The sequence below is a fragment of the Chiloscyllium punctatum genome, chromosome 37 (assembly GCF_047496795.1).
Source record: "Chiloscyllium punctatum isolate Juve2018m chromosome 37, sChiPun1.3, whole genome shotgun sequence".
Classification (NCBI taxonomy): Eukaryota; Metazoa; Chordata; class Chondrichthyes; order Orectolobiformes; family Hemiscylliidae; genus Chiloscyllium; species Chiloscyllium punctatum.
Genome location: NC_092775.1, coordinates 53,841,515 through 53,863,156, shown reverse-complemented (window position 1 = coordinate 53,863,156; position 21,642 = coordinate 53,841,515). Strand labels below are relative to the sequence as shown.

The window sequence follows — 21,642 nt, the reverse complement described above, 5'->3', positions numbered from 1 at the left end:
AATTCATCCCGAGGAAAAAGAAGTATATTAAGGGGGGGGATGAGGCAACCATGGCTGACAAGGGAAGTTAGGGACAGCATCAAAGCAGAAGTAAAAGCAAACAATATGGTGAAGATTAGAGTGTGAAGCCTTTATAAGCTAACAGAACACAACCACAAAGTAATAAGGGGCTAGACAATGAAATATGAGGGTAAGCTAGCTAGTAGCATAAAAGAATATTGAAAGAGTTTTCTTTAGATAGTTGCAAGATAAGACAGACACAAAAGTGGACATTGGACTCTGGAAAATGAGGCTGGAGAAGAAGTAATGCTGAATAAAGAAATAGCGGAGGAACTGAATAAGTACTTTACATCAGTTTTCACAGCTGCATACAAGAACTTCAAGAGAGTTGGGGGCAGAGGTGAATGCCGTGGTTATCGTTAAAGAGAGGGTGCTGGGGAAGCTGAAAGGTATGAAGGTGCCTAAATAATCCGGATCAGATGGACTCCATCCAGAGTTCTGAAGGAGATAGCTGAGGAGATTGAAGAGGATCTTTCAGGAATCCCTGATGTCAGGGAGGGCTGGAAAATGGCTCACGTAACACTCCTGTTTAAGGAGAGAGGGAGGTTAGCCTGACCTCGGTCATTGATAAGATGTTATTAAGGATGAGATTACAGATTACTTGGAAGTGCAGAGTTAAGATAGGGCTGAGTCAGAATGGTTTTGTCAAGGGGAGGTTATGCCTGACAAATATGTTAGAATTGTTTGAGGAGGTAACAAGCAACTTAGACAAGTTAGAGCCGGCGGACATGACCTCTAGTTGTGTTTCTTCAACCCAAATTAGCTTTAATGCAGTTGAAGAATTTAGACCATTATTTGTAGAACGCGACTTACCTTACTTGTATCTGGCCCCATCGGTTTAAATGGTGCGGCTATTGCAGGAATTTCTTACGACACGAGATCGCACAAGATCGGAACGATTGTGTTATATCAGAACCGACTGTATTTGGATTTCCAGAAGGCCTTTGACAAGGTGCTGCACAGAAAGCTGCTACACAGGATTAGAGCCCATGGCATTAGGGCAAGGTTCTGGCCTGGATAGAGGAGTGGCTGACTGGCAGAGGCAGAGAGTTGGGAGAATGGGGTCTTTTTCAGGATAGCAGCTGCGGAGAGTTTCACAGGGGTCCATGTTGGGGCCTGTAGTCATGTTTAACATTAACGCATTCACATTATACATTAATAACCTGGACAAAGGAACTGAGAGCATTGTTGGTAAGTTTACAAATGTCACCAAGATAGGTGGAGGGGAATGTAGTGTTGAGAAAGTGGGTACACTGCAGAAAGATGTGGAAAGGCTAGGAGAGTGGGCAAAGAATTGGCAGATGGAATACAGTGTAGGAAAATATGAGCTTTGTAGGAAGAATAGAGACACAGACTATTTACTAAACAGGGAAAGGCTTAAAAAAATCTAAAGCACAAAGTGACTTAGGAATTCACTTCCCATTAAAATGCACGTTCACTTGACAGTTAGGAAGGCAAATGCAATGTTAGCATTCATTTCAAGAGAGACAGAATACAAGTGCAGGGATGTACTGTTGGGGCTGTATATGGCTCTGGTCAGACTGCAATAGGAATATTGTGAGCAGTTTTGGGCCCTGAGGAGTTCCAGAGGAAGTTTACAAGAACAATCCTGGGGTTAAAGGTCTTGTCTTCAGAGCAGTGGTTGAGGACACTGGGTCTGTACTCAATGGAGTTTAGAAGGATGAGGGGGGATCTTAGAGTCATAGAGGAAACAGACCCTTCGGTCCAATCCGTCCATGCTGACCAGATATCCCAACCCAATCTAGTCCCACCTGCCAGCACTTGGCCCATATCCCTCTGAACGCTTCCTATTCATATACCCATCCAGATGCCTTTTAAATGTTGCAATTGGATGTGGAGATGATGGGTGAGTCCTGAAACAGAGGACACAACTTAAAAATAAGGGGTAGGCCATTTAGGACAGAGATGAGGAGAAACTTCTTCACCCAGAGAGTGGTGGGTGTGTGGAATGCTCTGCCCCAGAAGGCAGTGGAGGCCCAGTCTCTGGATTCGTTTAAGGAAGAGTTTGATAGAGCTCTCATGGATAGTGGAATCAAGGGTGATGGAGATAAGGCAGGAACAGGATACTGATTGAGGATAATCAGCCATGATCATAATGAATGGTGGTGCAGGCTCGAAGGGCAGAATGGCCTACTCCTGTACCTATTGTCTATTCTACCAGAAGGGAAACAACGACCCGAGGGACAGCCTCAGAGTGAAGGGACGACTCTTTGTAACTGAGATGAGGAGGAATTTCTTCAGCCAGAGGGTGGTTAATCTGAGGAACTCATTGACCATAAGACCATAAGGCATAGGAACAGAAACCAGGCCATTTGGTCCATCAAGTCTGCTCCATCATTCAATTATGGCTGATAGGTTTTTCAATCCCATTTTTCCACTTTCTCCCCATAACCTTCTTCCCTTGCCAATCTCAAACCTATCTATCTCTGTTTTAATTATACTCAATGGCCTGGCTCCACTTCTATGGCAGTGAATTCCATAGATTCCACACACTATGGCTGAAGAAGTTTCTCCTTATTTCCATTCTAAAAGGTCTTCCCTTTACTCTAAGGTTCCTATTCCCTCTTGCCAATGGAAACATCTTCCAATGTCCAGGCTGTTCAGTATTCTGTAAGTTTCAGTCAGCTTCCTCCTCATCCTTCTAAACTCCATCGAGTATAGACCTAGAGTCCACAAACATTAAGCCTTTCACCCCTGGGATCATTCTCGCGAACCTCGTCTGGACTCGCTCATTCCTGAGGTATGGGGCCCAAAATTGCTCACAATACTCTAGATGTGGTCTGACCAGAGCCTTATAAAGCCTCAGAAATACATCCCTGCTTTTACATTCTAGTCTTCTCAGGATGAATGACAACATTGTATTTGCCTTCCAAACTACCGACTTTACCCGCAAGTTTACATTAAGAGAAACTAAGATTCCCAAATCCCTTTGCACTTCAGCTTCCTGAATTTATATCTGACTTATATCTGACCAGATATATCCAAGAACACTGCAAGAGACTAGAGAAGAGACTGGCTTACATTTTTGCATCATCGTTAGCTATGGGTGATGTCCCGGAAGACTGGAGGGTAGTGAATGTCGTGCCCTTATTCAAGAAGGGCTGCGAAGAAAAACCTGGGAACCACAGACCAGTAAGCGTAATATCTGTGGTAGGTTACTTGAGAAGATTCTGAGAGATAAGATATCATGCATTTGGAAAGACAGGATTTGATTAGGAATAGTTAGCATGGCTTTTTGTGTGGGGGATTGTGCCTCGCAAATTTGTTAGAGTTCTTCGACGCAGTGATCAGGAAGGTTGATGAGAGCAGGTAATAAACGTAGTCTATATGGATTTCAGTAAGGCCTTTGATAAGATTCCACATGGTAGGCTGCTCTGGAAAATTAGACCGCATGAGATCCAGGGGGAGTTGGCAAATTGGATACACAATTGGCTTGATGGTAGGAAGCAGAGGGTATTAGTGGAAAGATGCTTGTTGGACTGGAGGCCTGTGACTAGTGGAGTGCCTCAGGGGTCAGTGCTGGGCCCATTACTGTTTGTTATCTTTATCAATGGCTTGGATGAGAATGTAGAAGGCATGATTAGTAAGTTTGCAGTTGCAACTAAAATAGGAGGTATCATGGACAGTGAGGAAGGTTATCAGAAATTGCAACAGGACCTTGATCAGCTGGGGAAGTGGACCGAGAAGTGGCAAATGGAGCTTAATGTAGGTAAGCGTGAGTCTTGCATTTTGGAAAGTCAAATCAAGATAGGAGTTTCATGATGAATGGTAGGGCCTTAAGGACCTTAGTGGAACAGAGGGATCTTGGAGTTCAGGTGTACAGTTCTCTGAAAATGGAGTCTCAGTTAGACAGGGCAGGGAAGGAGGCTTTTGGCACAATGGCCTTCATCAGTCAGGGCACTAAGTATAGAATTTGGGAAGATATGTTGCAGTTGTACAGGACATGGATGAGGCCACACCTGGAGCATTGTGATCAGTTTTAGTCACCTTGATACAGGAAGGATGTTATTAAACTGGAAAAAATGCAGAAGAAATTTACAAGGATGTTGCCAGGACTCAATGTGATGTGTTACAGGGAGATGTTCGACAACTACCTCATTTTTCTTTAGAGCATAGGAGACTGAGGGGGGGATCTAACAGAAGTGTATAAGATCATGAGAGGTATAGATGGGGTTAATACACAGTCTTTTTCCCAGGGTTGGGGAATCGAGGACTAGAGGACATCAGTTTAAGGTTAGAGAGGAAAGAATAAAAGAGAACTTGAGGGGCAACGTTTTTTACACAGAGGGTGGTACGTATATAGAATGAGCTGTCAGTGGAAGTGGTTGAGGTGTGTACATTAACAAAATTTAAAAGGCATTTGGACAAATACATGGTTAGGAAAGGTTTAGAAGGATATGGGCCAAGTGCAAGGAAATGGGGTTAGCGTTGGTGGATATTTTGGTCGGTATGGACCAGTTTCAGCCAAATCGAATGTCTTTGTGTTGTTGGTCTCTATTTAGAGAATAGTCTATGCCTCTATTCTTCCTACCAAAGTGCATGACCTCACACATTTCCATGTTGTATTTCATCTTCCACTTCTTTGCCCACTTTCCTAACCTCTCCAAATCCTTCTTCAGCCTCCCTGCCTCCTCAATACTACCTGCCCCTCCACCTATCTTTGTATCATCTGCAAACTTAGCCAGAATGCCCCCAGTTCCTTCATCCAGATCATTAATCTATAAAGTGAAAAATTACAGTCCCAGCACTGACCCTTGTGGAACACCACTAGTCACTGGCTTTCATCCCCAACTCTCTGCCTCCTGTCAGACAGCCAATCTTCTGTCCATGCTAGTACCTTGCCTCTAATACCATGGGCCCTTGTCTTATTCAGTAGCTTCTTGTACAGCACCTTATCAAAGGCCTTCTGGAAGTCCAGGTAGATAACATCCATTGGCTCTCCATGGTCTAATCTGCTTGTTACCTCCTCAGAGGTCTGTAGAGGTCAAATCATTGAGTGCATTTAAGACAGAGATAGGGGAGAAGAAGGAGAATGGGGTTGAGAAACATTTCAACCAGAATCAAATAGTGGAGCAGGCTCAATGGGCCAGATGGCCTAATTCTGCTCCTATGTCTTATAGTCTTATTTAAGATGGGTCACAAGAAGCAAGAATGAGCAAACTTCAGATTTATGAATGGTTTCTTCTAGATTTTTACCAACTAAAAACACATCAAAACCAGTTGATCAGAATCAGAAACTCAGGAGAATCAACCAATCCAGAGGCACAGAGATTAATATGGAGCCAATAGCATAGGATCCCAGCCTCTAGTTATAGTGCTACCTCTCCCAACAGGCTAGATAGTCTCCATGTGACCACCAACTTGTGTGCAAAAGGAAGTCATTTGGCCTATCAACTATATTCTACCATTCAATGATAACATGGCTGACCAACAATCCTCAAATCGACATTCTTGCCTTTTCCCTATAATCCTCGAATCCCTTACTGATTAAAAATCTGTCTTTCTGCCTTGAATATACTTAATGATCCAGCCTCGTCAGCCTTATGTGGTAATGAATTCCACAGATTCACTACTCTCAGAGGAAATTCATTCTCCATATGCGGGTAACATATGCAACCATTGAGTTAATTATTCACTTGAAATACTCTGAAGAAAGGAGACATACCTGAACACACTCCCTGATTCTCTGCTTTGAGCCGACTGATTCGATATGAAGTCTCACCAGGTTTTGGCATTAGTGTTGTCATTCGTTGGTGCTTCTGTTTGGCCCTGATCCTTTCCATCCTAATGTAGAGGGATGGAGGAGGAAGAGGAAAGGTGAGAAGAGAAAGTATGGTGACTATGACGAGGTCAGCAGATGGACCTCATAGAATATGAGTTCCCTGACTGGACCAGATTAACCGCCCCAATCAGGGAATCCTGGCTGACAAATAAAAAAGGGAGTGTCAGGCATTCAGACATTCTGACACTCAGAGCTGAAGCAGAGTCAAGAACTTCCCACATGTAAATAACTGCTGGTTTGGTGACAAGATACTGGCCTCTGTGGAGTTATTTCAGAAGGAAATTTCTGAAAACAGGGTCAATAGTTCCCCTCTCTTTCTCACACAATGGAGCATACTAGCTTCTAAATAACCCAACGACCGCAGAGGCTGCCGCACTGTGAGCCCTTGGTCTCTCAGTTAGCTGCAAGATTTACCTGCCCACTCATTGTAATTGCAGCATTAGCATTGATGACCCAATCAATAATTCCTTCTGATTGAGTTTAACGCTTATTTTAGCTCCAAAAAGAACCTCAGTATTGAATGTTCCCTCACTGGGAATAAGAATTTCTCCTGACATTCCATTTGGGTTTATTGCTTCTATCACAGTGGCCAACATTTGACTCCCTATCAAGGGGAGAGATCTTATCCCTGCCTAGGCTATTAAGTTATTCTAATAAAATGTACAAGACTACCTTCCACCATTGTCATTCTACCAGAAAGAAATTAGTGTGACACACTCCGAGGGGTTTAACATTGACGCCTTCTTCTAAGCACCTAAATGTCCACGACATGCTCCAAGGCAGGTTTTCTCTTGGCTCTCCTTATGTTGCTGAGTACAGAATGTACTCAGATGTACAAAAAGGTGTACACTCCTTTTGACTGATTTCCATCAGCATAATTGGGTACCTTTATTTGACAACAGATTTGCCACTGTTTGGTCAATCAGTGGATTCATGGTTCACAATGGGATTTAGGACTTTAGACAATGATGGGTAAATTTGGTTTCTCAGGGTTAAATCAGAGTGTAAGGGAACTCTAGATTTTATTGTATCTTTTCGTGCGTGTACAACGCTAATCATTTTTAAAATTAAACTTACTGTTTTTTCAGCATCTCCATGGATAAGCTCTCTTTCTCTAGTCTTGCTGTAACTCCTTTCTTAACTTTAGCTTCAAATAGTTCAGCTCCTCTGTGCAAACAGAAGAAACGTATGAATCACTTGTATCTCATTTGCTCATCAACTCAGCTTTTTTTATTAAACGATTTTCACTCATGAGATGTGGGCATCACCAACAAAACCAGAATTTATTGCCCATCCCTTATTGTCCTTAAACTGAGTGGCTTGGTTGGCCATTTCACAGAGCAGTCAAGAATCAAGGACATTGCAATGGGTTTGGAGTCACATCTACTGCCCCCTCTGATAGGAGGTGCAAACAATGTTATTGAACAAAATCTAACTGAAATTGAGCATGTTTCATTATTTCTTACTTAATCAACCATAAAACATCTTCAATGGCTTGATTTGAGGGCTATTTTTTTGATTTTCAGAGTCTAGTTGGTCTTTAATCCATCCATTGACGTGGGTATGGCCAGCCAGGCCAGTACTTATTGCCCATTCCCTACTTTCCCAGAAGGTACAGTCATACAGCACGGAAACAGACCCTTCAGTCCAACTCGCTCATCTGATCAGTTTCCCACATCAAACAAATCCCACCATTGCTGCAGTTGGCACATAACCCTCTGAACTTTTCCTATTCATGTACCTGTCCAAATATCTTATAACTGCACCAGCATCTACCACCTCCTCTGGCAGTTCATTCTACATACGGACCACCTCTGTGTAAAGAAGTTATCCCTCAGGTCCCTTCTAAATCTTTCTCCTCTCACCTTAAAAACACACCCCTAAGATTTGAACTCCCCTACCATAATGTTGAGGATTTGGAGTCACACAAAGGTCAGATCAGATTAGGATGGCAGATTTCCTTCCCTTAAGGACATTAATTGGTTTTTACAACAATCAACAATACTTGGTGACCATTGTGTCAGCTCTTTATTCTAAATTTTATTCTACTAACCATCTTCTCTCTGATACCTCACACTCAGTCTATCTCTGCTATTGCACCCATTTCCCACCAAGACTCATGTTCTCCCAATCTCACTATTGCTTGCAACATGTTTGCTCATTTACACTCACCCAGCGCTACCCCCAACACCACTAACCCTGCCTATCCTCTGTGCTGCCAACTCCCTCGTTCAGGACACTTCCTAACGTGGTCCAGCACTACTCATTTTCATCTCAGAATCACAGAACTGTTTACAGTGCAGAAAGAGGCCATTCAGCCCATTGTGCCTGCACCAGTTCTATTCCCTACTGCCAGTCTCCAGCCTGTTCCTCATATCCCTGCACACTATTTCTGTCCAAATAACCATCCAAGGCCCTCTTGAATGCCTCAACCTAACCTGCCTCCACCACATTTCCTGGCAATGCTAACTACTGGCTGTGCAAACAAGTTTTTGTTTACGTCATTCTTGCTGCTTTTGCACGTTAAACCTATTCCCTCTTGTTCTTTTTTCTTTTAAGAGTGGAATCGGTTTCTCCTTATTTACACTACCCAGCCTGGCTCATGATTTTGAGAACCTCTATCACAATTTATCTGAGCCTTCTTATCTTCAAGGTGAACAGTTCCAACTCCTTCAATCTGTCCTCAAACTGAAGTTTCTCATTCCTGGAACATCACATTCTTGTACATTACTTCTGCACTCTCTCCAATGCATTCATATCTTTCCTAGAATGTGACACCCACAAATGTACACAATACTCTAATCGAGGTCTAACAAACATCTTGTACCAGTTTAACATCATCTCCTCACTCTATCTCCCCATCAATCAAGCTGAGACTATTAAACTTTATTTAGTGCTCTCTCCACTTGTCCCACACCTTCAATGATCTGCACACAGGTCCCTCTGCTCCTGCATTTGCTTTAGAATTGTATCCTCTCTTTTATATTATCTTTCAGTGTTCTTCCAAGCATCATATTACATTCTCTGCATTGAACCTCATCTCCCGATATATCTGCCTCTTAAGAGTCCAGGTGAGTGGTGAGCTCCTCACCCCTTATGAGGAGAGATTCATAGTCCTCACCTCTCAGAGTAGGGCCTGGACTGGTATTGAAGGCTGCCTTTGAGTTACTGTGTTGGGAGCTTCTGAGTGGAAGCTGTCCTCCTTGACTGTACTGAAGTCTGCTGAGAACGAAGACAATCTGCCAGGCTTTGTTTGCACTAAACAGTACAGCAAGATGAACCTCACACATCTAGCTAAGGGGGCAAAACACAAAAAGGCAAAGCGATGCAAGGCACAGCCGCGGTCAGCCTCCATGTAGGTTTACACTGAGTGTGTACTATGACGATTAGCAAAGGGCATGGAGGCATAGTCTGATCCAGTCCATGAGCTGAGTGTGTGTTCCTGATCACACAGTATCTACAGCATTAAAATCAGAGTTGTCGGTATAATTCAAGTGCAGAATCAGAGTTATACCATGAGGGCTCTTCAAGATTGGAACATGTCGGATGCCACTGTCTGTAAATGCGGACAGAGCCCAAAGGGGATGTGGAGTCTGTGCCTGGTTTCCCACATGGAGGTAAATTGGGAGCAAGTGGCAAACTGAATCCATAAGATACATACTCCAGGTTCCTAGTGCGATTTCCCCACGTTGAGCTTATTTAGTGAGTTCGGGAAGTCTGAATATTAATGAGGGGAGTTGTGGCATTAACAAGTCATGGAACATCTTGCCCAGTGAGAATCTCACCATGCCACTTGTGGAAAGCATAAAAGATGGAGTGAGATGAGATGATCTCAATATCAAGGCCTCGTTGAATCTGTTGCCTGATTGTGCTGAAATGGGAGTTGGCACACGGACACACAAGATGGCCACTGAGCCATAAGTTGGCCATTTGACATACAAGATGGTGGCCGGACCTCAATATGGAGAGAGACAGCAGAGCAGATACAGACACTGCCTGGGGCCGCCAGAATGCCAGCACAATGCACTCACAACATAGTTGATTAGTTTAAGGCAGGTGGGGGAGACAATACACATCGATAGTGTATACTGCCCACTGAAGTGTCTGGGTCCAGCCAACACCTTTGATAGAAATGCTAACAGTTTGATACTAACTCCTACAGAGTGATAATAGTCAGGGTTGCAGTAATTGTCCTTCTCAGGAAGAACGATTAGTGCCCATTACTACAGCAATGGACTTCCACGCAGACATTGAAACTGACAACGACCGTGCTGAAATGAACAAAGACTGCGCTGGAACTGACAATGACTGGACTGAAACCGTTAACGATTCTGCAGTGTTTACAATAAACAAACCATGTTACAGAGACAATAGTCTCGTCACTGACCTATTATGTTACAAAATGTATATAAGTATCTTGACATGTGCTCCGAGCTGAGAGAAGACTCACAGCTGACCTCTGTGCTGTCGGTGTCTTTCTCTCCCTGGAGCTCTGGTATTTCCTTGTACAATAAACTCTGTCATTGAATCCCACCTGGGACTCTTGGAGGCTGGTGATTATCCCCACAACGCAATGCCACACACCCACCCACAGCTCACATTCCTCAGAACCCATATATGATTCTTCCCCTCGTGTTTAACCTTTGGATGCAAAGATTGTGAAAAGCTTTGATTATTTCTTATTCTGAGACATATTTTCCCATTTCACCGACTCTCAATACTTCTATTGGCCTTGGAGAGTGGAAACAGGTATTTCTTGTTGCTCTGAGAAAACTATAGCAGTCAGATAGTTTAATTAAGAGGAAGTAAAAGGAATAAGCTCCTTTCAATAATTCTTGCCAAATGCTGATATTTGTGTTAAAGACATACTGGTACTAAGTAAATGTATTAACTATTTATATGTAAACTACTCTGGAAATATTGGCCACATAGGTTTTAGTTGTAATTACAAAACAAAATCAATTCTGCACCTCAGCCTATGAATTGTTAGAATTAGTTTTGTCATACTGCACTCTGGGAAATTATTATTTTTCATTTCCATCAATGGGATGTTGGTGTTGCCAGCTGGACCAGCAATTCCTAACTGCTCATCCCTAATTGCCCAGAGGGTTGTGATGAATCATCCACATTGCTGCGGCTCTGGAATCACATATAGGCCAGACCAGGTAAGGACAGCAGATTTCCTTCACTAAAGGACATGAGTGAACTAGTTGTATATTTGTGTGTGTTGACATTGATCACATGGTCATCATTAAGCCAACTTTAAATATCTTGGCTTTTACTGAATTCAAATTTAACAGTCTGGTATCATGGGATTCAAACTCATTTCACCAGAGCATTAGCCTAGGCCTGTGGATTACTGACCTAGGCCAGTGACAATATCACTAAGCCACTACCTGCCCATGAATTATGTACAGGTATTGTCTTATTTTATATTCAAAGTTCCTTTTGAAAATGAGGAGGTAGTATAATATATTGCTATACAGTATATAGGGATTTCATTCCCTCCCTTCTGCCCTCTCTCTGCTGGGAAGTGTAAAGAACATTGTTCAATAATGGCTACATGCAGTTAGTCTTACTCAGTGCAACACACAACAATCACTGAGCTTCACATTTATATACTTGCCTATTCATTTCTGTCTTTTGTTTGGAAATTTAGATTGTTTTTATAATAATTGAGAATCACAGAATTCCTACAGTGTGGGAGTAGGCCATTTGGCCCATCAAATCCACACAGACCCTCTGAAGAGCATCCCACCTAGACCAATCCTCCTATCCTCACATACACTATAGCCAACGCACACATCCCTAGACACTACGGGCAATTTTAGCATGGCCAGTCCATCTAACCTGCACAGTTTTGGACTGTGGGAGGAAACTGGAGCACTTGGGGGAAACCCATGCAGACACTGGGAGAATGCGCAAACTCCACACAGGCCATTGCTCGAGGGTGGAATTGAACTTGGTCCCTGACACTGGGAGGTAGCAGTGCTAACCACTGAGCCACTGTACCACCCCATTGTTGTTCCTGAGGGAACATGACTTTTGCATAGTGATGCCCAAAGTAACAATAGTGTCGTGGAATCTGAAAAATCCAATAGTATAATATCTAATTAAGTTCCATTAGTTAGTCTTTGTCTGATTCAAAAGGCTGTGGATTTAAACTGAATCCAGGATTGGGTCATGTAATCTAATGTGATATTTCAAAGCATTGTTGAGTGAGTGCTACACTGTTGGGGGTAACAGCTTCTGATTTAAATATTGGCTAACTGTTTGGATCGATATTTAAGATCCCATGACATTATTTAATGGACGCTAGAGTCTAATCATGGCCCCACATATGGAATATCTAATAAAGGCTGGACTTCAGTGCTGAGAAAACCAGGGATCCTGATTATCATTCCAGGTAAGAGCAACTCATTCAGCTTCAACAAGGAATTAAAATAGGGAGATGTAGTTTTACAGCAAAATGGAGACAAAGTCCACCAGTTGCTGTACTTGTCAGCTGAGGAAGGTGGGATCTCATTGATGTGAGCATTGGAGAAGGAGCCTCTGGTGAAGTGCTTTAGCCACAGTCCACAATAACATACGATGGGTTCCAGGAATTCATTCTTACCTTGCTGCCAGCAGTTTGGAAGCCTTTAGGTCTGCCACAACATGTAGGAAATAGTAACTCAGGAAGACCCTCCTCTGGGCTAGCAGGAAGAGGAAGCAGGTACTGTCCCAAATAATGCCTGCCTGCTTATTTGGAACCTCACAGCTTTCAAGCAAGTCATCTTTATTTGCTGAAAACACAGACCAAAAATATAGTAAACTTCCATTACAAATCAATGCGTAACCACAGAAAGGCAGCCAGCCAGTCAGAAACCTTCTGCTCACATGAGTGTTACAGAGATATACAACACAGAAACAGAGCCTTCGGTCCAAGTCATCCATGTTGACCAGATATCTTAAATTAATATAGATTCATTTGCCAGCTTTTGGCTCATATCCCTCTAATCCCTTCCTATTCATGCACCCATCCAGATGCCTTTTAAATGTTGTAATTGTACCAGCCTCCACCACTTCCTCTGGCAGCTCATTCCAAACATGTACCACCCTTTGAGTGCAAAAGCTGCCCCTTAGGTCCCTCTTAAATCTTTCCCCTCTCACCTTAAACCTGCGCCCTCTAGTTTTGAACTTCCCTATGCTGGGGAAATGATCGTGGCTATTCATCCTATCCGCGCCCCTCAAGATTTATGAACTTCTATAAAGTTATCCTTCAAACTCCGACCCTCCAGTGAAAATAGCCCCAGTCTATTCAGCCTCTTCCTATCGCTCAAACCCTCCAACCCTAGCAACAGTCTTGTAAATCTTTTCTGCATCCTTTCAAGTTTTACAACATCCTTCCAATAGCAGGGAGAGCAGAACTGAATGCAGTATTCTAAAAGGCCTAAACAATGTCCTGTACAGCCACAACATAACCCCCCAACTCCTATACTCAGTGCATTGACCAACAGAGACAAGGGTACCAAATGCCTTCTTCACTACCCTGCCTACCTGTGACTCAACTTCAAGAAACTATAAACCAGCACCCCAAGGTCTCTTTGTTCGGCAACACTTCCCAGGACCTTACCATTAAGCCCGAGGTTCAATAGGCACTGCTTGCCTCCCAGTGTCTTTCCAGCCGGCCTTTATGTGTGAAGACACTAGGGTCGTGAGAGCTGGCACACAGTCTAACAAGACTGGCAAGAAGCTGGAACTGGAAGTATGTGGAGATCTTCCTCCAGTCTAATAAACCTTGGACATTAGTGTGATGGGAATGAGAGAGCCCATGTTGGGGTTGCAAAATGCAGAGAGATTTTAAAATCAAAACCTTGCCCAATCAGAACCAACGTAGCAAGCAGGGCAGTTGGAGTGAGCAAAACTTGGTACACATTATATGTCAGCAAAGGTTAGGGTTAAATAGGTTAGGCTTAACCGATGTCAAACAGCATGCTGGAGGTGGGAAGAATCTGGTTTGGCAGCAGGCTGGGTCTAAGGGGATGGATATTGTCAGTGACTAGGGAACGGAGTTTGTGCTGGGGCTGAATAGATTGACCTGCATTCCTCATGTGTTTACAGGATATTTTTGTGTTATTCAATACTACAAGCAGTGTGATGAGTCAGAGCCAGTGAAGTGGTCCTTACATCCTGGATCCCTACACAAGGAGTTTATTTCTTTCTAACATTACTGAGCAATGGATGAAACAGTCGTCACTTACGGAGATTGTAATCTTTGATCGTGCAGGCCATGCCGAATGTCTGTACCACCCAACAGTTCTTCTCAAGCAAACTCTTCAAGTAGACACAGGAGCCAATCTGCCGAAGAGCAATTGCTGATTAGCAATTAATAAATCCTGAATAATTTGTCACAATAACTGTCATTTCATGTTCTCAGTGCTAAGCTCAAATCCTGCTCTCCCTTTTTCGGATTGAGGTTCCTGTCTCGCTTGTACTAGAAATCAACAAAGTGTGAACCAATACTCAGGAACATAAATCAACGTTTGAATGTACATCAGAGAAGACCATTCGGCCCCTGAAATCTACTGTGCCGTTTAATAACATCATAGCCCAAGTGATAGTTGCTTCAACTCCACGTTCCTGTCTGCCCCCAATAACCATTTGACTCATGTGGCAGTGAAGAAGCTATCCACCACTGCCTTAACAACATATAGTCAGGGATTAGTTACCCTAATCAGATACCATTGCTTCAGTATACACTCTCAGTTTAGTACACATCCTCAGCTAAATGCACATACTTGGTTCATTGTATATTCTCGACTGCTAAGTGTACACTATTGGTCAAGTGGAAACGGTTAGAACATAGAACAGTACAGCACAGTACAGGCCCTTCAGCCCACAATGTTGTGCTGTGCATTTATCGGAATCTAAGATCAACTTAACCTACACACCCCTCAATTTATTGCCATCCATGTGCTTGTCCAGCAGTCGCTTAAATGTCCCTAATGTCTCTGACTCTACTACCACCGCTGGCAGTGCATTCCATGTACCCACCACTCTCTGTGTAAAGAACCTCCCTCTGACATCTCCCCTAAACCTTCCTCCAGTCACCTTAAAATTATGATTGTGACAGTCATTTCTACCCTCGGGGAAAAGTCTCTGGCTATCTACTCGCTCTATGCCTCCCATTACCCTGTACACCTTTATCAAGTCACCTCTCTTCTTTCTTCTCTCCAGTGTGAAAAGTCCGAGCTCACTCAACCTCTCTTCATAAGACAAGCCCTCCAATACAGGCAGCATCCTGGTAAATCTCCTCTGCACCCTCTCTAAAGCACCTACGTCCTTGGGGTGGCACAGTGGCTCAGTGGTTAACACTGCTGCCTTGCAGTGCTAGGGACTCAGGTTTGAGTCCAGCACCAGGCAACTGTGTGCACATTCTCCCTGTATCTGCGTGGGTTTCCTCTGGGCACTCCGGTTTCCTCTCACAGTCCACAGATAAGCAGGTCAGGTGAATTTGCCATGCTAAATTGCCCATAGTGATAGGTGCATTAGTAAGGGAGTAGGTGAGGGTCGGTGTGGACTTGTTGGGCCGAAGGGCCTGTTTCCACACTGTAGGGAATCTAATTTAATCTAATCCTTCCTATAATGAGGTGACCAGAACTGGACACAATATTCCAAGTGTGGTCCAAGTGAGCAGCAGCATAACCTCCTGGCTCTTAAACTCACTCCCCTTATTAATGAAAGCCAAAACACCATATGCCTTCTTAACAACCCTATCAACTTGGGTGGCAACTTTGAGGGATCTATGTATGTGGATCCCAAGATCCCACTGTTCCTCCATACTGTCAAGAACCCTGTCTTTAACCCTGTATTTAGCATTCAAATTGGACCTTCCAAAATGAATCACTTTGCATTTATCCAGATTGAATTCCATCTGCCACTTCTCAGCCCAGCTCTGCATCCTGTCAATGTCTTGTTGTAACAGCCCTCGATACTATCTACAACACCACCGACCTTTGTGTCATCAGCAAACTTACTAACTCACCCTTCCACTTGTTCATCCAAGTCATTTATAAAAAGTACAAAGAGCAGAGGCCCAAGAACAGATCCCTGCGGGACACGACTGGTCACCGACCTCCAGGAGGAATGCTTTCCATCCACTACCACTCGCTGTTTCTTTCGGCCAGTTTGTATCCAGACAACCAAATCTCCCTGTATCCCATCCCTCCTAACATTCTGAATGAGTTTACCATGGGGAACCTTATCAAATGCCTGACTGAAATCCATATACACCACTTCCATTGCATGACCTTTGCCAACTTGTCTAATCATGTCTTCAAAGAACTCAATAAGGTTTGTGAGGCATGACCTGCCCCTCACAAAGCCATGCTGACTATCTTTAATTAAATTATGTTTTTCCAAATAGTCATAAATCCTATCTCTCAGCATCCTTTCCAGTACCTTGCTTACCACAGAAATAAGACTAACTGGTCTGTAATTCCCAGGGATTTCCCTATTGCCTTTCTTGAACAGAGGAACAACATTACTTCCCTCCAATCATCCGGAACTACTCCCATGGAGAGTGAGGATGTAAAGATCATCGCCAGAGGTGCAGCAATCTCATCCCTCGTTTCCCATAGTAATCTTGGATATACCTGGTCCAGCCCTGGGAACGTATCCATCTTGATGCATCCCAGAATTTCCAGCACATCCACTTCCTTAATATCAATCTGTTGAAGCCTATTAACCTGATCCACGGTGTTCTCACTATCAACAAAGGTTCCTCTCTCTAGTGAATACTGAAGCAAAAAACTCATTTAGGGCCTCCCCTACCTCTTCAGGCTCCAGGCACATGTTCCCTCCACTATCCCTGATCGGCCCTACCCTCTCTCTGATCATTCTCTTATTCCTCACCCACCAAGGCTTTTTCATGCCCCCTCCTAGCTCCCCTCAATCCACTTTTGAGTTCTTTCCTAGCAGCCCTGTAATCTTCTAAAGCTGTGCCAGATCCTTGCTTCTTCAACCTTAAGTAAGCTTCCTTCTTCCTCTTGACGAGAAGCTCCTCTTCTCTTGTCATCCAAGGCCCTTTCACCTTACCATTCCTTGCCTGTCTCAGTGGGACAAAGTTATCCAACACTTACAACAAGTGCTCCTTAAACAGCCTCCATATTTCTGTTGTGCATTTCCCGTAGAACAATTATTCCCAATTTATATTCCACAGCTCCTGTCTAACAACAATATAATTTCCCCTCCCCCAATTAAATACCTCCCACACTGTCTGTTCCTATCCCTCTCCATGGCTTTGGTAAAGGTGAGACAGTTGTGGTCACTGTCATCGAAATGCTCTCCCACCAAGCGATCTGACACCTGGCTTGGCTCATTGTCTCCCCTTAGTCGGCCTACCTATGTATTGTGTCAGGAATCCTTCCTGGACATACCTGACAAAATCGGCTCCATCCAGACCCGCATCTACACTATGGAAGTTCCAATCAATATTGGGGAAGTTGAAGTCACCCACAACAACAACTCTGTTACATCTGCACTTTTCCAGGATCTGCTCTCTAATCTGTTCATCCATTTCTCTGCTGCTATTGGGGTTTGGGGGCGGTGGCGGGGGGGGGGGGGGGTGCTCTGTAACAAATACCCAATAAAGTGTCAGCTCCTTTCCTGTTACTGACTCCCACCCCATACTGACTCCGTGGACAAACCCTCATCAACAATCTCCTTTTCTGCAGCTGTCATGCACTCTCTAATTAACAATGCTACTCCCCCTCCTCTTTTACCCCCCTCCCTGTTCCTTTTAAAAGAGCTAAACTCTGGAACATCCAGCAACCATTCCTGCCCCAGTGAGATCCATGTCTCCGTTATGGCCACAACATCGTAATTCCAAGTACTGAAGTTCAGTACTTAAGTACTGAAGCTTTAAGTTCTTCACTCTTATTCCTGACACTCCTTGTATTGAAACAGTCACACTTTCACCCTTCCCTTTGCCCTATCAACTGTGTATCCTTCTTAATGGACTCTCTACATTCTAATGTCTGCCTGTTCAATAACTACACTCCCCTGTGATCTGTAGCTCTGGTTCCCGTTCCCCAGCCAAACTAGTTTAAAGTCTCTCAGAGTACTCCAGCAAAACCGCTTAAAACATTTGGTTATGTGTGGAAATATGGTTATGTACATATTGCCAGTCAGGTTTTCATTATTTGAGCTAAGTCATTAAGCTATATGGAAAGTGTTGAGATTTTGTTTGAAAATCAATCTGTTCAGAAGTGCTATTTCATACCTTTATAACAGGTGGGATTTGAACCCTAACCCAGAGTTAGGGACACTATAACTACACCACAAGAGCCCTTAGTTATAGCGTCATAGACTCAGATGTACAGCACGGAAACAGACCCTTCAGTCCAACCCGTCCATCCCGACCAGATACCCCAACCCAATCTAGTCTCACCTGCCAGCACCCGGCCCACATCCCTCCAAATCCTTCCTATTCATAATATCCATCCAAATGCCTTTTAAATGTTGCAATTGTACCAGCCTCCATCACTTCCTCTGGCAACTCATTCCATACACGTACCACCCTCTGTGTGAAAAAGTTGCCCCTCAGGTCCCTTGTATATCTTTCCCCTCTCACCGTAATCTTATGCCCTCTAGATCTAGACTCCCCCAACCCAGGGAAAAGAAAGACTTTGTTTATTTATCCTATCCATGTCCCTCATGATTTTGTAAACCTCTACAAGATCACCCTTTAGCCTGCGACATCCCAGGGAAAACAGCCCCAGCCTGATCAGCCTCTCCCTGTAGCTCAAATCCTCCAACCCTGGCAACATCCTGCAAATCTTTTCTGAACCCTTTCAAGTTTCACAACATCTTTCCGATAGGAAGGAGACCAGAACTGCACACAATATTCCAACAGTGGCTTAACCAATGTCCTGTACAGCCACAACATGACCTCCCAACTCCTGTACTCCATACTCTGTATTCATATTCTGAATTGTTTATTTGATTAAACATGCTTTTGTGCTTAAACAGACATTTCTGGTTTAGCAGTTGTTCCTGGTTAAGTATACTACCTGTTGTTGGCTTGTGTTGTACAATGGTAGTGTTCTCCCCTTGAGCTAAGAGATCTAGCTTAAAATCCCAGCTGCTCCAGAGGTGTGTAATGACATTCCTGAACAGATTGAATAAAATACCTACAGTCTATTGTATGAATGTGATTTGGCCAGCACAGACAGTTAATGCTGTCTCACTTGTAAGTGTTGGACTCAGGGTTTCTCATTGTCTTGCCACAATCTTTCTTCACAAATCATGTTTTTATTATTGTTAGATTCCTTCTGATATCTCTCTACAATACTTACTGGTTGCAGGAGATTCCATAGTTGTCCCTATCCATTAGAGATGGGTCAGGTAAGATAGCCAACAATATTCATATCCATGAAAGAATTAATTTGTACAAGGTTTCCCACTAGCCTTCTCCTTTATACTTGTAATTACATAATATACAGCCCAGAAACAGGCTATTTATCCCAGATAGTCTGAACTGGATGTAAGTTAGCTCGCTGAGCTGGAAGGTTCGATTTCAGACGTTTCGTCACCATACTAGGTAACATCATCAGAAAGCCTCTGGTGAAGCACTGATGGTATGCCCCACCTTTTATTTATGTGTTTAGGTTTCCTTGGGTTGGTGATGTCGTTTCCTGTGATGATGTCATTTCCTGTTGTGGAATAGCATCACCAACCCAAGGAAACATGAGCACATAAATAAAAAGCGAGCCATACCACCCGTGCTTCACCGGAGGCTCACTGATGATGTTACCTGGTATGGTGATGAAACGTCTGAAAGCATCTTCCAGCTCAGTGAGCAAATTAACATCCAGAAGCTCAACCTGAGCTACACATCTTCTTAAAACTCACTAGTCTGTACTAGTGCTTGTGCTTCAAATAAGCCTCCTCCCAAGTTCACCTCTTTCCATTAGTTTGACCTTGGTTCCTCCCCACACCTAGTTATCTCTTTCCTCACACACCTTCTCAAACTTCTTCACCAGTTTATGTACAATCTACCATATCATCGAATCATATTAAGCTAATCAATGCAGAGAAAACTCACTGATTTCCTCAGTCTAGAGTAGGAATCTATGGTGAAGGCAATCACTCGGAGAAAATTTAGAACCTTGACTGATTGGAAACCAATGGTGATCTCACAATGTGATTTAACCCCCTCACCCCCACCAAATCTCAAAGTATAATCTCAAAGTACACCATCAAAAAGTCTAAGGTGAGACAATGTTTGGAAACTTCATCTGCAAAATACTCTCACAAATTTCACAACAACTATCAAGAAGATGTACATTGTTATTCCTTCAGTGTCACTGGGTCAAAGTCTTAGAACTTTCTCCTCCACCACTTTCTCCTCCACCTTTTCCTCTGCTACATCGATGACTGTATCGGCCCTGCCTCGTGCTCCCACAAGGAGATTGAACAGTTCATCCACTTTACCAACACCTTCCACCCCGACCTCAAATTTACATGGACCATCTCAGACTCCTCCCTCCCCTTCCTAGACCTCTCCATTTCTATCTCGGGTGACCGAATCAACACGGACATTTACTATAAACTGATCGACTCCCACAGCTACCTAGACTACACCTCCGCCCACCCTGCCCCCTGTAAAAACTCCATCCCATATTCCCAATTCCTTTGTCTCTGCCGCATCTGCTCCCAGGAGGACCAGTTCCAATACCAAACAACCCAGATGGCCTCCTCCTTCTTCAAAGACCGCAATTTCCCCCCAGAGTGATCGACGATGCTCTCCACCGCATCTCCTCCACTTCCCACTCCTCCAATCGCCACTAGGACAGAACCCCACTGGTCCGCACTTACCACCCCACCAACCTCCATATACATCGTATCATCTGTCGTCATTTCTGCCACCTCCAAACGGACCCTACCACCAGGGATATATTTCCCTCCCCTCCCCTATCAGTGTTCCGAAAAGACCACTCCCTCCGTGACTCCCTCGTCAGGTCCACACCCCCCCACCAACCCAACCTCCACGTCCAGCACCTTCCCTGCAACTGCAAGAAATGCAAAACTTGTGGCCACACCTCCCCCCCCTTACTTACCTCCAAGGCCCCAAGTGATCCTTCCATATCCGCCACAAATTCACCTGCACCTCCACAAACATCATTTACTGCATTTGCTGCACCCGATGTGGCCTCCTCTATATTGGGGAGACAGACCGCCTACTTGTGGAACATTTCAGAGAACACCTCTGGGACACCCAGACCAACCAACCCAACCACCCCGTGGCTGAACACTTTAACTCCCTCTCCCTCTCCACCAAGGACATGCAGGTCCTTGGACTCCTCCATCGCCAGACCATAGCAACACAACAGCTGGAGGAAGAGCGCCTCATCTTCTGCCTAGGAACCCTCCAACCACAAGGGATGAATTCCGATTACTCCAGTTTCCTCATTTCCCCTCCCCCCACCTTGTCTCAGTCCCAACCCGCGAACTCAGCACCACCTTCCTAACCTGCAATCTTCTTCCTGACCTCTCCGCCCCCACCCCACTCTGGCCTATCACCCTCACCTTAACCTCCTTCTACCTATTGCATTTCCAACGCCTCTCCCCCAAGTCCCTCCTCCCTACCTTTTATCTTAGCCTGCTTGGCACACTCTCCTCATTCCTGAAGAAGGGCTTATGCCCAAAGCGTCGATTCTCCTGCTCCTTGGATGCTGCCTGACCTGCTGCGCTTTTCCAGCAACACATTTTCAGCAAAGTCTTAGAACTCCCTC

At 44.1% G+C, this 21,642-nt stretch overlaps 1 protein-coding gene across 1 annotated transcript in view; it reads right to left on the bottom strand.

Annotated features, from left to right (window-relative positions):
* LOC140462783 (piezo-type mechanosensitive ion channel component 2-like) overlaps positions 1-21,642 on the bottom strand; it is a 423,249-nt gene that overhangs the window by 127,869 nt on the left and 273,738 nt on the right. The window contains exons 43-46 of the mRNA XM_072556051.1: positions 14,107-14,203; positions 12,480-12,648; positions 6,941-7,030; positions 5,747-5,865 (exon numbers count right to left, since the gene is read on the bottom strand). Coding sequence (XP_072412152.1) covers positions 5,747-5,865; positions 6,941-7,030; positions 12,480-12,648; positions 14,107-14,203 — 475 coding nt within the window. The remainder of the gene's footprint in view (positions 1-5,746; positions 5,866-6,940; positions 7,031-12,479; positions 12,649-14,106; positions 14,204-21,642) is intronic.